This window comes from Pyrgilauda ruficollis, unplaced genomic scaffold, assembly GCF_017590135.1.
Source record: "Pyrgilauda ruficollis isolate IOZ18807 unplaced genomic scaffold, ASM1759013v1 scaffold56, whole genome shotgun sequence".
Classification (NCBI taxonomy): Eukaryota; Metazoa; Chordata; class Aves; order Passeriformes; family Passeridae; genus Pyrgilauda; species Pyrgilauda ruficollis.
Genome location: NW_024527266.1, coordinates 4,604,855 through 4,617,526, shown reverse-complemented (window position 1 = coordinate 4,617,526; position 12,672 = coordinate 4,604,855). Strand labels below are relative to the sequence as shown.

The 12,672-nt window shown below is 44.0% G+C and overlaps 1 protein-coding gene and 1 long non-coding RNA gene across 10 annotated transcripts in view; one reads left to right on the top strand and one right to left on the bottom strand.

Annotated features, from left to right (window-relative positions):
• The window catches only part of ZC3H7B (zinc finger CCCH-type containing 7B), a 47,078-nt gene extending 38,551 nt beyond the window's left edge, over positions 1–8,527 (bottom strand). For 3 of the 9 annotated variants that reach the window (XM_041481372.1, XM_041481377.1, XM_041481379.1), the window contains exons 1-2: positions 8,096–8,526; positions 1,863–1,923 (exon numbers count right to left, since the gene is read on the bottom strand). In XM_041481372.1, the coding sequence (XP_041337306.1) occupies positions 1,863–1,915 (53 nt within the window). In that variant the 5' untranslated portion in view covers positions 1,916–1,923; positions 8,096–8,526. Of the gene's footprint in view, positions 1–1,862; positions 1,924–2,392; positions 2,711–3,950; positions 7,353–8,095 lie in introns of those variants that run through there. The other 6 variants (XM_041481374.1, XM_041481373.1, XM_041481378.1 and 3 more) reach the window with 6 other exon arrangements.
• Positions 8,507–11,144, top strand: LOC121361065. Its single transcript, XR_005956295.1, has 4 exons — positions 8,507–8,635; positions 9,372–9,543; positions 10,415–10,483; positions 10,979–11,144. It is a non-coding gene; the product is annotated as an uncharacterized LOC121361065 (long non-coding RNA).
• Positions 11,145–12,672: the final 1,528 nt, after the last annotated feature.

Below are 12,672 nucleotides of genomic sequence, written 5' to 3'. Positions count from 1 at the left end.
CTGATGAAGAGATCCTTTTTCTGGTCTTGTGCTGGTGATCTCAATAAGTTACTGAACATTTTATCACTGCAAAGGCAGCTGAGGCAAAGAGAACACAGTTAGGGAGCACTATGCCCAGTGACAGTCACAGCAGTGTCAAGAGATGATCACATCTAAGAGGGACTTGAGACCAGAGGAGTCTTATTCTCATTTATTTTCTGTGCATACACGATCCTCTGTAATGTGCCTTCTGACAGTCACCTGAAAACCCATCTTTTATAAAGTCCCATGAGAGACTGCCATGAAGAATACAAGTGTATTTTATGTGCATCTGGCTCTAATGAGAGACACCAGAGTGGCACTCCAAGACCTCTTCAAATTCTTTGTGAGACTAGAGACAAACAGAGATAAATGCAATAACTTTTCTCTGTCTTAACTTAGCCACATGCCTTTAGGCCTACCCCACAAAAGGAAGGGAGAAAACAGTGCAGATTCAAGAGCTCAGCTCATTTAACTCCAACTTTCTTGGGCAAGGCTGAACCACAAACACTGGCAGCGCTTGTGAGGATAACATCTACCCTACAACAGCACTGAGACTCAAGAGAAAGGTCCGGTTCTTCAAATTGGACCACCCAATTCATCCAGGCTTGGTCCACATATATTTACTGTTTCTCTTCAAGGACAAATCAATAGGCTCCAGAGGAATCCTCAGCACCTTTCATAGATTTTCTCACCTACAGTGCATACATGATGTTATTAGTTACAGAATAAACGTTTTTTAGATTTCATCTAATCACTCCTTCAAACTAACTACAGGAAATGTCATGGCTTTGTAAGAAATATTCATGCTGCTTACATATTTGTACTCCCTCTTTTGTATCAAAACAAGCCAACATATGGCACTGCTCCTGGTTCAGAGTGCAAGATACACCCCAGATGCATGAACTACACCTCATATTTCTAAATTATTTTCTTCCCCAGAATTCTTGTGCATTTTTGTAAGTGCTACCAATATAAATCTCACAATTACCTCTCCAAAACTGGGCTATCAGCCCTATTTAGTCTCAGACTGGAATGAAAATATCATGGCCATATTACAGGATACAAATATGTAACATGGAAGATCTAGGGGGTTTCCTACTGTAGAGGCACGGATTTCAGGCATAGTAATTGCAGGACACAAAACAGACCTTAAGAAACCCCAAACCAATCTGATTACAATCTTACTACTTCCTTACTCATCATGGAACCTAGACCTGAGTCTGAGGCCTCTGCTAAGTCAAACACTGGAGGGAGGAATGCTACTGTATCTTATAAGGAAGTACTAGGATTTGTAGCTACTACATAAGCAATCACTTCAAGCTGTACAAGGCCACATGATATTCATAGAAGAGTGATCTGAGACATCCACATTACAGGCTGGCAACTGTAAAAGAACCCAGGTTATATATTTTTCCTATAGGCACCATATGGGGTGCCTAACAAGTTATGTGCCTTGTTTCCCCACCTACAGAACTGAAACACTGTCTCCCTTCCTAACAAAGGTGGGATAACCTTGTTCAGAGAGCACTTTGAGATCATCATGCTGAAGATGATGTAGAAGGTCCAAGTGCCATTAGCATTATGCTGACTGTAAAGATAATCCTGGAACTGCAGTGGAGGGCAAAACCAAAGGAAATTAAAATTACAGAATTTTAAGTTTAGGGAGCTCTAACAGGACAAGAAACACCCTGAAAAAAATCACAGTCAAAATCCTCAGGACAGTATCTCTTTCCCATGCAGCAAATCCAAAGCAGTAAATAGGAAAAACTCAGTTCCTGCAATCCTCAACAGAAAGATGACTGCTTCCAAATCCACAGGGAACACTGAGGTTGTCCACTTACTGAATGAACTGAAGTCCTTTCTCTATTTCTTGTTTTCTCTTCTGCCTCTCCATTATGGTTGCTGTGGAGGAAGAAGAAAAAGAAACAACACAAAGTGAGTCATTTTAGGTCTTGTTGGCAATTAAACAGCAAAGTATTTTGTTTGTGCCTGAATTTACTACTAACAAAATGTTCCAGACCAAATGCCCTGAACAGCAAAGCCCATGATTTATCCACACTGCAGATACAGCATGGCAAGCAGCTCACTACCAAGAATCTGCTTTTTCTCACATGCCACTGACAGGATACAGGGGCAAAGAGGAATTACTTCAATTTGAGCTCTCTGCTTAGGCTGCCAGTAAATAAAGCAATGGGAACCAACTGTTATCATGACTGCCTTCTAGGAAAGGGAAGAAACCCAACACCATCTTTGCCTGCACTGGCAGTCATTTCAGGAATTTGCACCTAGACCCTCCCATGATATGCAATTCTGACCACTATTTATCTGGGACAGATTTAAACTGGTTTACTGCGCATCATATGAAACATACCTTATCTACATAAGGTTTATGGAGATACAGCACAAAGGGAGATGTAAAGGAAGGAGATGAAATTGCTTGCTGTGGTCCACATAAAAGGACAGCACTGAACCCATGCAATGGGGATTTCACGCAGAAATTCAGCAGACAAGAGCAGCACAGACTGGGGAACACTTCTTTGGAGAGGGAACAGAGCCCTGTCCTGCAGTGCTTTAAACCGGGGTGGGCAGCACCTTATGAAGGCTCAAAAGCTATCTTCACTTCATCTTCTGCAGTTTGGGAGAAAATCTTGGAATGGCTCCCAGTGACCTTTCTCCAAGGTACACAGGTCTGTCACACAAGAAAAGAATAAGAAGGCGAGAAAGGATGGCACTTTGTGGCAAAACTGAGCTGCTGATGACAGCAAATTTCACATCAACCAGCTGTGACCACAAAAAATGCTCAGCATTTGAAGAATAGGAACTTGGGAACAAAGGCAGCAAGTAGAGAAACACTGAAAGGAGATGGAGATTAAGAGCCTGTACATTCCCAACCCAGGATTGCCTCTGAGAAGATACTAAAGTAATTTGTCCACCTCTACACTACAACAACTTGGAGGGCATTATCATCCAGCTCCCTTTTACATTAAGACCATCCCTATCATTCTAAGATATCTTGCAGTATCAATGACACACTCAGTCTGAACAGGTTGAAGGGGCCTTTAAGGTACATAAAAATCAATCCTGACAACTCAGCAAGCCCTTATTGATTATGCTCTGTGCCACACAAAATGTAGAATTGAACCTGCCCTTTACCAACAAGAAGAGTTGGGGGAAGCAGGAAAGACTGGAGTGAGAGGAAGTGGCAGCAGAAGGAAGCAAGAGCTTGAAAGTGACACTGTGCAGTTTCTAAGTCATCAGACAGTAAATTTGGGAGCAATCTGGTTCAAGCAGCAGGTAGGAGGCTTTAAGCAGCTGAACTTGGAACAGGATGGGCAGTGCAGCAAGAAAGCCAATAGACAAGGTGAGGGATGATCAACATCTCTACAAAGGCTTTTAAACAGAAGTGATGGAGAAGAGCTGATATACTTCAGTACAACATCAACAGAAGGCCTGCATTGATTCATAAATAGCCTGGATAATGAGCAATCAGGAAGAAAGAAGGAAATTTAACAAGGAGATTGTGAGGTTAACATGATCACTAAGGATACAGGCAGACAGGCTTGAGAGGTAGACAAGGAGAGAGAGGTAATTAATTTTTTTTTTCTCCCTGTGTGAAATTCTGCAAAGACAGAGGAAGTAAGAGAGAACAGAGAAGCAGAAGAGAAGCAATAGGAACCATTTCCACAAAGGCAGCAGTGAAAGACATGAAAGGACAGAGCCACCCCAGATCACTGTAAGAAACTGTGAGGGCCATCAGATATAAGAGTGAGGAAAGGGCCTCCATAGGAAATGACAAGAGAGAAACCATGGGGGAGAAGAAGAGGCGAAAGAATCAAGTGGACCATCCCAAAGGCTCTTGGGAAAAGCACAGGGAAAAGAATTTCTAGCTGAACACACTAAAAGTCTTGAAGCACTCCAAATAGCCTCACCTTGGACCCCCACCTCTGTCCTCTGTCCATTGTCTAGGAGCTCCGTTTCAGCGGAGGTCCAGCTCCTGCCTTGTCTGAGCTATACTGTAGGTGAACTTGTTCTCAGTTCTATTTCTGGGACAAACCTTAGACCTCCACTGCAGGCAGCTTGTTCCCAGTCCTGTCTCTGGCACCATCTCCTACCTCTGGACTCGCTGGGTGGACCTGCACCAGATTCACCACATCATCTTCTTTGGGACTGCTGATGGAGCACTCCTATTGGCATCTAGTTCTGCCTACACTGTTCACGTGTGGTGGGACTGTACCCTGTGAGTGAGGGCATTGCTGGTGACTGCCATCACCTTCAGCTACTTGCTTGTCCTGCCTGGAGGTGCAGCCCTGCTCTTGCTGCTCCCTGAGTCATGCTGGAGGGAACAAAAGTCAGGGAAGTGCAGCAGAAGCCCAAGGATCTGATGAAAAGGGAGATCATTGGCGACTGTGGGGAGGGCAGTGTCCAACTGGTCACCACCAAGTCAACGGCCGCATTCCAAAAATGCTGTGGCACACCTTTACAATTGTGTATATCCACAAAACACATCACCACCTTAAAAAGCTTTCAATACACATGGTCTACTTCTGTTTCTGAGCTCAGCCTTTAAAACACTACAAGGAGTGAAGAAGAGATCAGTACCTGTTCTCACAGCTACCTGACCCCGCTGCTAAAACATCCTACACAGCAGGATGTGAGCCTGTGCTACAGAGAGAACTGATTACTGCTGCTTGCCCAGAGAGAAGGGCATGCAAACGTTACTGACCCAAACCTGGAGTGCAGCCAAAGGACTACTGGGAATGGCTACAGAATGTCTCTTTTCTAGAGTTACCCAACTCTTCTTGCATCCTGAAGCTCCCCTTCTGTTTTTTCCTCTCCTCATCACTACTGCCACTGCATGCAGCATGAATATCCCCCCCCACCCTTGCTTCATCTGGATGGCTGACCAGCCTATAGCATCTCTGTAAGTCCCACAATACACAGCTACAGTTTGATCCTTGCTACAAAACCCTGGTAAAAGACAACCTTCTGTGCCCTGAATGCTGTTTATGCTCTGCAGTTCTACCCTTATCTTCCAGAGTAAACGTTCTTCAACCCAAAACCCTCCATTGCCTTCTTTAAACATAAAACATAGGCCTGATCTCCCCTCTAGACTGCTGCTCCCTGGTACTGCCCCACACTCCTCCCTCCCTGCAAGTGGGTGACCAGCTTTCTCTGCTAAAGGTCTGTCACACCTCCAGGTTTATGTCATGACTTTGCACATAAGACTCATCCCCTCACGGCAACACCTTCAAAGCACTCACCATGTGCTGCTACCCAACAACTTCTTGCACATCTCTCACAACAACTACCTTTCTTTCTCCTGCAATGTGACTCCACACCAGCAATCTCCTTCATGTGTGGCAGACCCTTCACCTGTCCTGCCTGCCCCAACCACTGCAGGAGGCTGCCAATCAGACTCCTCTTTTGGCTCCTCACACCTCCTCCTCCACCACCTCACCAGCAAACTCAGTCACTTCTGCGTCCCCTCATCGTTCCAGCCTCTTCACCGTGTTGCATTTAACATTCAGACCAAGCCATGCACTTGTTACACCAGCAAACCCAACACACAGTGAGCCACCCACATGAGCAACACTTCAGTTCTGCTACACACTATACCACAGCTACTGCATAATTAATTTTAAGTGCAAAGCTTGTTTAGCTTTTGTTTTCTTGGGCTTTCAAATATTTTTAGAAACACAGTAGAAAATATTTTATGAAGCACTGTGTCTAAGTGCCCCTTTTCTCTCCCCCACCAAATCTCTCTGTCCAGACTTGTCCACTCAAATCACCAACAAAATTCAAATACTGAGTATTTATATCTCCACTACAAAACTCTTATCCTTTTAGTCCAGAGACATTTATCCTCCCTGGTCTAGCATCTAGAGAGAACTTTATTCACAGTTTGTCAACAAATTACAAACCATTTGCCAGACAGGAATAAAATGCTACAGACAAGCAAAATGGTTTTCTTGCCTTTAGAAGGAAGCATGAGACAGCGAACTGGGTGACTGAATCACAAACTGGGTGGATATCCTCTAGATGGGTAGATAATAGGAAAATGAGATGAACAGAAAAGACTTGAGTTTATCTTATCAAGGACACAGCTCTTATTGATAACCCTGCCAGAGCTGAATTTGGACAAAGTTTTTCATACTGTATTTCTGAGATGGCAATGAACTGACACTTGACTGACTTCCAGGCATTGACTGTAACATTTCAGCTACAAATAAGTACCCTCAGATGCAAGTGGCAGGTTGTAGAGCTGAGACTGGAGCTCCCCAGGAAAAAGGTTCCAGGATGCACTGGTCTGAAACATGGGAGTCTTCCTCTGCCTGCAGTTTGACCACCTTACTGGTGCAGCAGAATAGCTAACGGGGCATACATCAAGTAAAGGACAAACTACAGAACTCACTACAAACCTGGGCTCTTGCTCGCTCCTGCAGCTGCTTTCTGCCATGCCCCACTCCCTGGGTTTCACTGCTTCTCAGAGCCAAGCGCTCTTGGATTCCCCCCCACTGTGTTGTGCCCGGCGGGGCTGACTCCTCTGTCCCTCCCTGCACCAGCCGCCCCAAGGAACTTCCATGGCCACCATCTCACATCCCAGCACCCCACTGGTGCCACTCCTGCCTTGCAGCATCACTGGGGTCATTGGGGTGCCACCAGCTGCACCCAGCAATATTCACTGCACCCAGTGAATGCAGAGCAAGGCAGCAACAACCAGCTCACCCCCCAGTGAAAATAAAAGCAGTGAAACTCTTAAGTTTCCCTGAGAGGGAGATGGTGGTGGGGGCTAAAGCCTCAACTGACCACATCAGCCCCCATTACCTCGTTTTCCACCCGCTTCAGCCTTGTGTTCCACACAGAACACCTTCATGTACCACAGGCCACCCTTCCTCCTGCCCCCACTGCAGCGCAGCCAAGGAGCCAGGAGAGAGCTGGGGGGTAACGCTGCCTATGCCTAAACCACTTCTTCCTGGGTTTCTGCCCACCCAGCTCGCATTCCCGTGTCTCATTTGAAAAACTAAATCCGGGGGCTGGCTCCCACACGCAGGGCGCGGGAACCCTCGCTCGCTTCCTCCCCCCGCTGCCAGCACTAGGCCGCCGATCCCCGGCCTTGCGTAGAGGCCGCTGCCGGGAGAGGCGCCACCTCGGCCGCTGGAGCGGAGAGGGGCCGGCGGCGCCTCCCGCACCCCCGCCACTCTGCCGAACGCCGGCACCCCGGCACTCCCAACACCGCGGCCCTGCTGGGAGGGGTCTCCCACGGCAGGAGACATCCAGGCTTCCCCGGGAAAAGGAAAACAAACCAAAACATACTCTCCCTCCTTCCCCATCCCCCACCCGCTTAAATAAAAACCACGCATCTCCAAGAGTCTGGGAGACGGCTTTAAGAGGAAAAAAAAAGAAAAAAAAAAAAAAACAAGCCCCAACACATAACGTCCCCTGCCACCCGGAAACTGTCTAAAACATTAAAGAATTTAAACCAAAACAAACAAAACAAAACCCAAAAAAGCCAAAACACAGTCTTCTTTTTTGATAAACTTTAGAAGACCCTACGGAAGGTCCATCTGAAAAGCAATTCCAAAGGGCTTCTCTGCCGTTTCATGGGGTTTGCAACAAACAAGAGGGGGAAACTGCAGCCTAAATACAGACCAGAACACACATCCCGAACGTACAAAACACAAACAGGCACGAACGCGATTAATACTAAGTTTTCCACGTAAACCCAGGGTCTTTCCCCCTAGCTATGCAATTTTAGACTACCACATTTTTTTCCAGGGGGTGGGATTAGGATCTTTGACAATATTTTTTTTTTTTTTTTTGCAAACCCCACATTTTTGGCGGAAGAGGGATTAGCTTCAAAATCTCACCCGTACTATTTTCACCGCATTTTTTTTTAAATTTCCAATTACACAACCTTTCATCTATGCAGTTACTATCTGAAACCTTTACTTTCTAACGAAGCAACATCCAGAATTTCTTGTTTCTCAAGTCCACCCCTTTCTACATACACAAACACACACGGAATTGATCTAAAACAAAAATAATCCCCCCAAAATAATAATAAAGAACTCACCTCTCCTCGGGTTTTCCCCCCACACTATGCATAAACTTTCCTTGATAAATGGTATTGTATTACTAGAGATATTATTAATGTATTATTACTAGAAGTAATAATAATAGTAAGTGCTATTTAATTATAGAAGGCAGCATTCTGCTTCTGGATCGGCTGCCCCTGCAGCTCCCTCCATGTGCCTCCTGATCTCTTTACTTTCATTTCCAGGTCTCGCTCTCTCTCGCTCGCTCTCAGCTGCACCAGCAAGAGAAAATGCCTCCCTGCATATCCTCTGGGCCCTAGAGGCTACCGCTTTCCATTACAAAAATCCACAAATCTTTCCCTTGAGGCTGGTTTTGAGATTCTTTAAGGTGAATTAGGTTTTAAAAACAACAAAAAAAAATTTAAAAAATAAAGCGCTTCAGCAGTCGACTCTCCGTTCTAATTTTAATGAAACATTTTTTTTCTTCCTGGTTATCTTTGCTGATATAAAAAAAATATACCCCAAGAGAAAGCAAAGCTGCCTCTGCAGAGGGAATGCATGCATACGAACGCGGCGAGGTTAAATCTCAATTAATATTATATTTTATATGTCTGAGTATTATACAATCTGCATATATTTTATATATATACACACACGTGTATATATGTTATATATATGTAGATGCATATATGCAGCATTAATAAACCATATTAATATTAAATTTTATATTATTGGGTAATATACAATCGACATATATATTATATGTATATAGATGATATATATATTTATATTTATGCATACACATGTGAGTTTAGGCACTTTTTGGAATCAGATTTTTGGCTGGTTTTCATCCCAAATCCCTCAATATTTCCAGCAAGTGGACTGAATCTCCAAGCAGTCCCTGCCCCGGGAAGAGACCTGCTGGTTCAGGAGGCTGAGTGGGACGTGTTCTACCATGGGCAGGGGTTGTGGAGGTGCAGACACACAGACCATCTTAGCCGGGGGCTCACCCATCCCCACCCACCTGCACTAACTTCAAATAACCTCTGCAAGGAGTTCTATGCTTGTACAGCCTCCCTGGTAGAATAGTTTTCCTCTCCCTAAAGGATTCTGTCTACCATTAGATTAATAATTTCCAGACTGACACTGGCTTAAATTACCAGCTTTTTCCCAATCTAATCAGTGACCTGTTTACTCCTGAGTGTCTCACTTCTCTGTTTACAGTGACCCACAAGAATGTCAGCTTGTGCTCTTACCCCAAGAGAAAGCAAAGCTGCCTCTGCAGAGGGAATGCATGCATACGAACGCGGCGAGGAAGTGAATTGTGAGACCCCCCCTGGGATTCTCACATTGGTGAAGCAGTGACCCTTGTGCCCACCCATTTGTGCTCGCTGGACGGGGGCCAGAGCCATCGCTGATGGCCGAGCAATTATCTGCTCCAGCCAGACCTCACTCACTCCACCCCGCACTGCTGAGGGGGTTCCCTGTAAGTAAGATTATCTGAAAACATAAATCTTTGGGTGGAAAGGAATATACATTAACAAACAAACAAAAATAAAAAAGCCAAACAAACAAAAAAAAAAAACAAACCAAAACAACAACAGAACCAAATGAAATACAAAAATAAAAGAAAAAATTGTTTAAATCTCAATTAATATTATATTAAAAGCCAAACAAACAAAAAAAAAAAACAAACCAAAACAACAACAGAACCAAATGAAATACAAAAATAAAAAATTGTTTAAATCTCAATTAATATTATATTTTATATGTCTGAGTATTATACAATCTGCATATATTTTATATATATGTAGATGCATATATGCAGCATTAATAAACCATATTAATATTAAATTTTATATTATTGGGTAATATACAATCGACATATATATTATATGTATATAGATGATATATATATTTATATTTATGCATACACATGTGAGTTTAGGCACTTTTTGGAATCAGATTTTTGGCTGGTTTTCATCCCAAATCCCTCAATATTTCCAGCAAGTGGACTGAATCTCCAAGCAGTCCCTGCCCCGGGAAGAGACCTGCTGGTTCAGGAGGCTGAGTGGGACGTGTTCTGCCATGGGCAGGGGTTGTGGAGGTGCAGACACACAGACCATCTTAGCCGGGGGCTCACCCATCCCCACCCACCTGCACTAACTTCAAATAACCTCTGCAAGGAGTTCTATGCTTGTACAGCCTCCCTGGTAGAATAGTTTTCCTCTCCCTAAAGGATTCTGTCTACCATTAGATTAATAATTTCCAGACTGACACTGGCTTAAATTACCAGCTTTTTCCCAATCTAATCAGTGACCTGTTTACTCCTGAGTGTCTCACTTCTCTGTTTACAGTGACCCACAAGAATGTCAGCTTGTGCTCTGCAGCTGTGTACTCTGCCAAGATTCAAAGGCAGATGGAAGGTAACACCTGAAGTGTACCAAACTTGCTTGATATTTAAAATGCATTGATCAGAAAAGGAAGGACTTTATTACACTGAGTAGGATTGGCTTCTGACAGCATTGCCAACACAATATGTTATAAATAAAAAGTTATCTATTTTTTTTAAGGTTGCAGAGTTAAAACCGGTTGGACCAGTTGCTGTTAAGTTAGCTTCATTGTTAAGAGTTCTTCTTCAATTGCCTGTTAATGGCTGGTGATTTAGCCATTGTCCCCCTGGTGCTTACCAGGGAGCGACACTGGGACCCTGCAGCAGCAGGGCATGGGAGCGGCATCAGAGCTAGTATGCAGATGAGAAATGCATTGCACTAAATCTTACAGTTCTCCAGGAAAACCCCTAAAAACAATGAGCCAACATAGAATTAGGGGGATCTAGGTGATGTCTAAGGATGGGCGCGCAGTCCAGCGCCTGCTTGGATCCTTTTTGCTTCTCACCCTCACCTAAAGATGTTAACTAGGGAGAGGACCCGAAGTGTTGGACTGAAAAGGCGGAATCTGCTAATCTCTTGTGAGGACGCAGTCCCCAGCTGTGCCTGCAGACCAGCGGACAAAGCTGCATCATCATCCTCCTCCTCCTTCGTGCCACTCCTGGGAGCAGCGGCGGCGTGGGCGTGACCCGTCGATTTCTCCCCACCTAAGCTGATTCTCTTTAATAAAGGCATTAAAAAAGGAGAAAGATCTCCTGCCCATTTATTTCACAATAAACTGGTAATTTATGAAATACAGGCTTGTGTACTTGTATAGAGTACTTTATGATACTGGAGAACATTAATGCTCTTCACAATATTTTATTACAATGCACATTTTTAGGTAATGGTTTTGATCCAAAGATCGCTCCTATCCATGGATAAGACAATGTTTATTTTTATTAACTCTTCAGAAAATTTGTTATTTCTTAATTTAAGGTGGTGACACTGATAATGACTAGAACCTAAACTAAGCTTGGCCTCTGGTACTGGGTAAAATGTACATTAAATGACAAACCCTGTTGATGGAATGGTTTTGGGCAGAAGAAAGGTGGAGCAGGTCTGGAGGCAGAAAGCAAACACAGGGAGAGCAGATATGCCAGCTCACAGTGGGAGGACAGCCCTGCAGAGCCATCACCAAATGAGTCACAGAGCCCAGGACACCTCCAACCCTGCAGCACCTGTGAAAGGGAAGGACATCTCCGCTGGATGAGAAGAAAGGTTAAGAGGTGATGAGGAAAAAGAGGAACACAACCAAAATTACACACAATCAAGAGTTATGCTGGAACAAACACTAGTTTTTAATTTAAGAGCATTCATTGACAGGACTGCCTTTCTCCATTTAAAGTCATGTTGTGCTTTCCTCCATCCCAATTTCCTTTGTCTGTAAGACTGAGAGGTGTCCTGCGAGGTCATGGGTTGGCATGTACCGCTCCTCTCATGAAGTAAAATCTTTCCTTAGCAGCTAACATGAAGATTTTCACAGTTTGCAAGTGCAGTTATTGAGGTCTCAGTCTCATGTGCAGGTAGTCAGCAAGAGTCAAACACTGCAAACCCCTGCTACAAACCAGATACAGTGTCATAGAAGTTGCTTTAATTTGTAAAGCTATTTTTTAGGAAGAATGAATGTATGGATCTATTCAACATTGGTATGGTACACCTACATTCCAATATAGCTGCACCTATAGTCAATGCCTTTATTCTTGCCCCTCTGGCAAAACCAGAATTTGGAAGAATGACAGGGAAGGGAATCTGATGTATTTGATAAGATCCTGTTTATTACTAAAAATTGTGAGGAACTAATATCCCATGCCAAATTTCTTGCTTATATTTTCCAGGTTCAAGCTCCTTCTTGAGATCACACTAATCTAGTTCCTCATCAGCTCTATGTATTCTGGCAGCTTTATGCTTCTCACATACAGCCAGTCTAGCGTTTAAGAGGTTCTTAATTTTCTTCAGTTGCAAAAGAAACTTGTCTTACTATTTATGAGGCTGGTCACCCAGCACCATCAACTACTGACATTCTTTTCTTGGCTCCATGTAAGCATTTGCTGCTGCTTATTAAAACCACAGGTGGGAAATTTGTGAGAGACTGGAAAATGCCTCTTACAATGTTCCGGGACTAAACAGCAGAACAAATCCTACCTATGGCCCTCCTCAGCAGCGATCCCTCCAGGTATGCCACC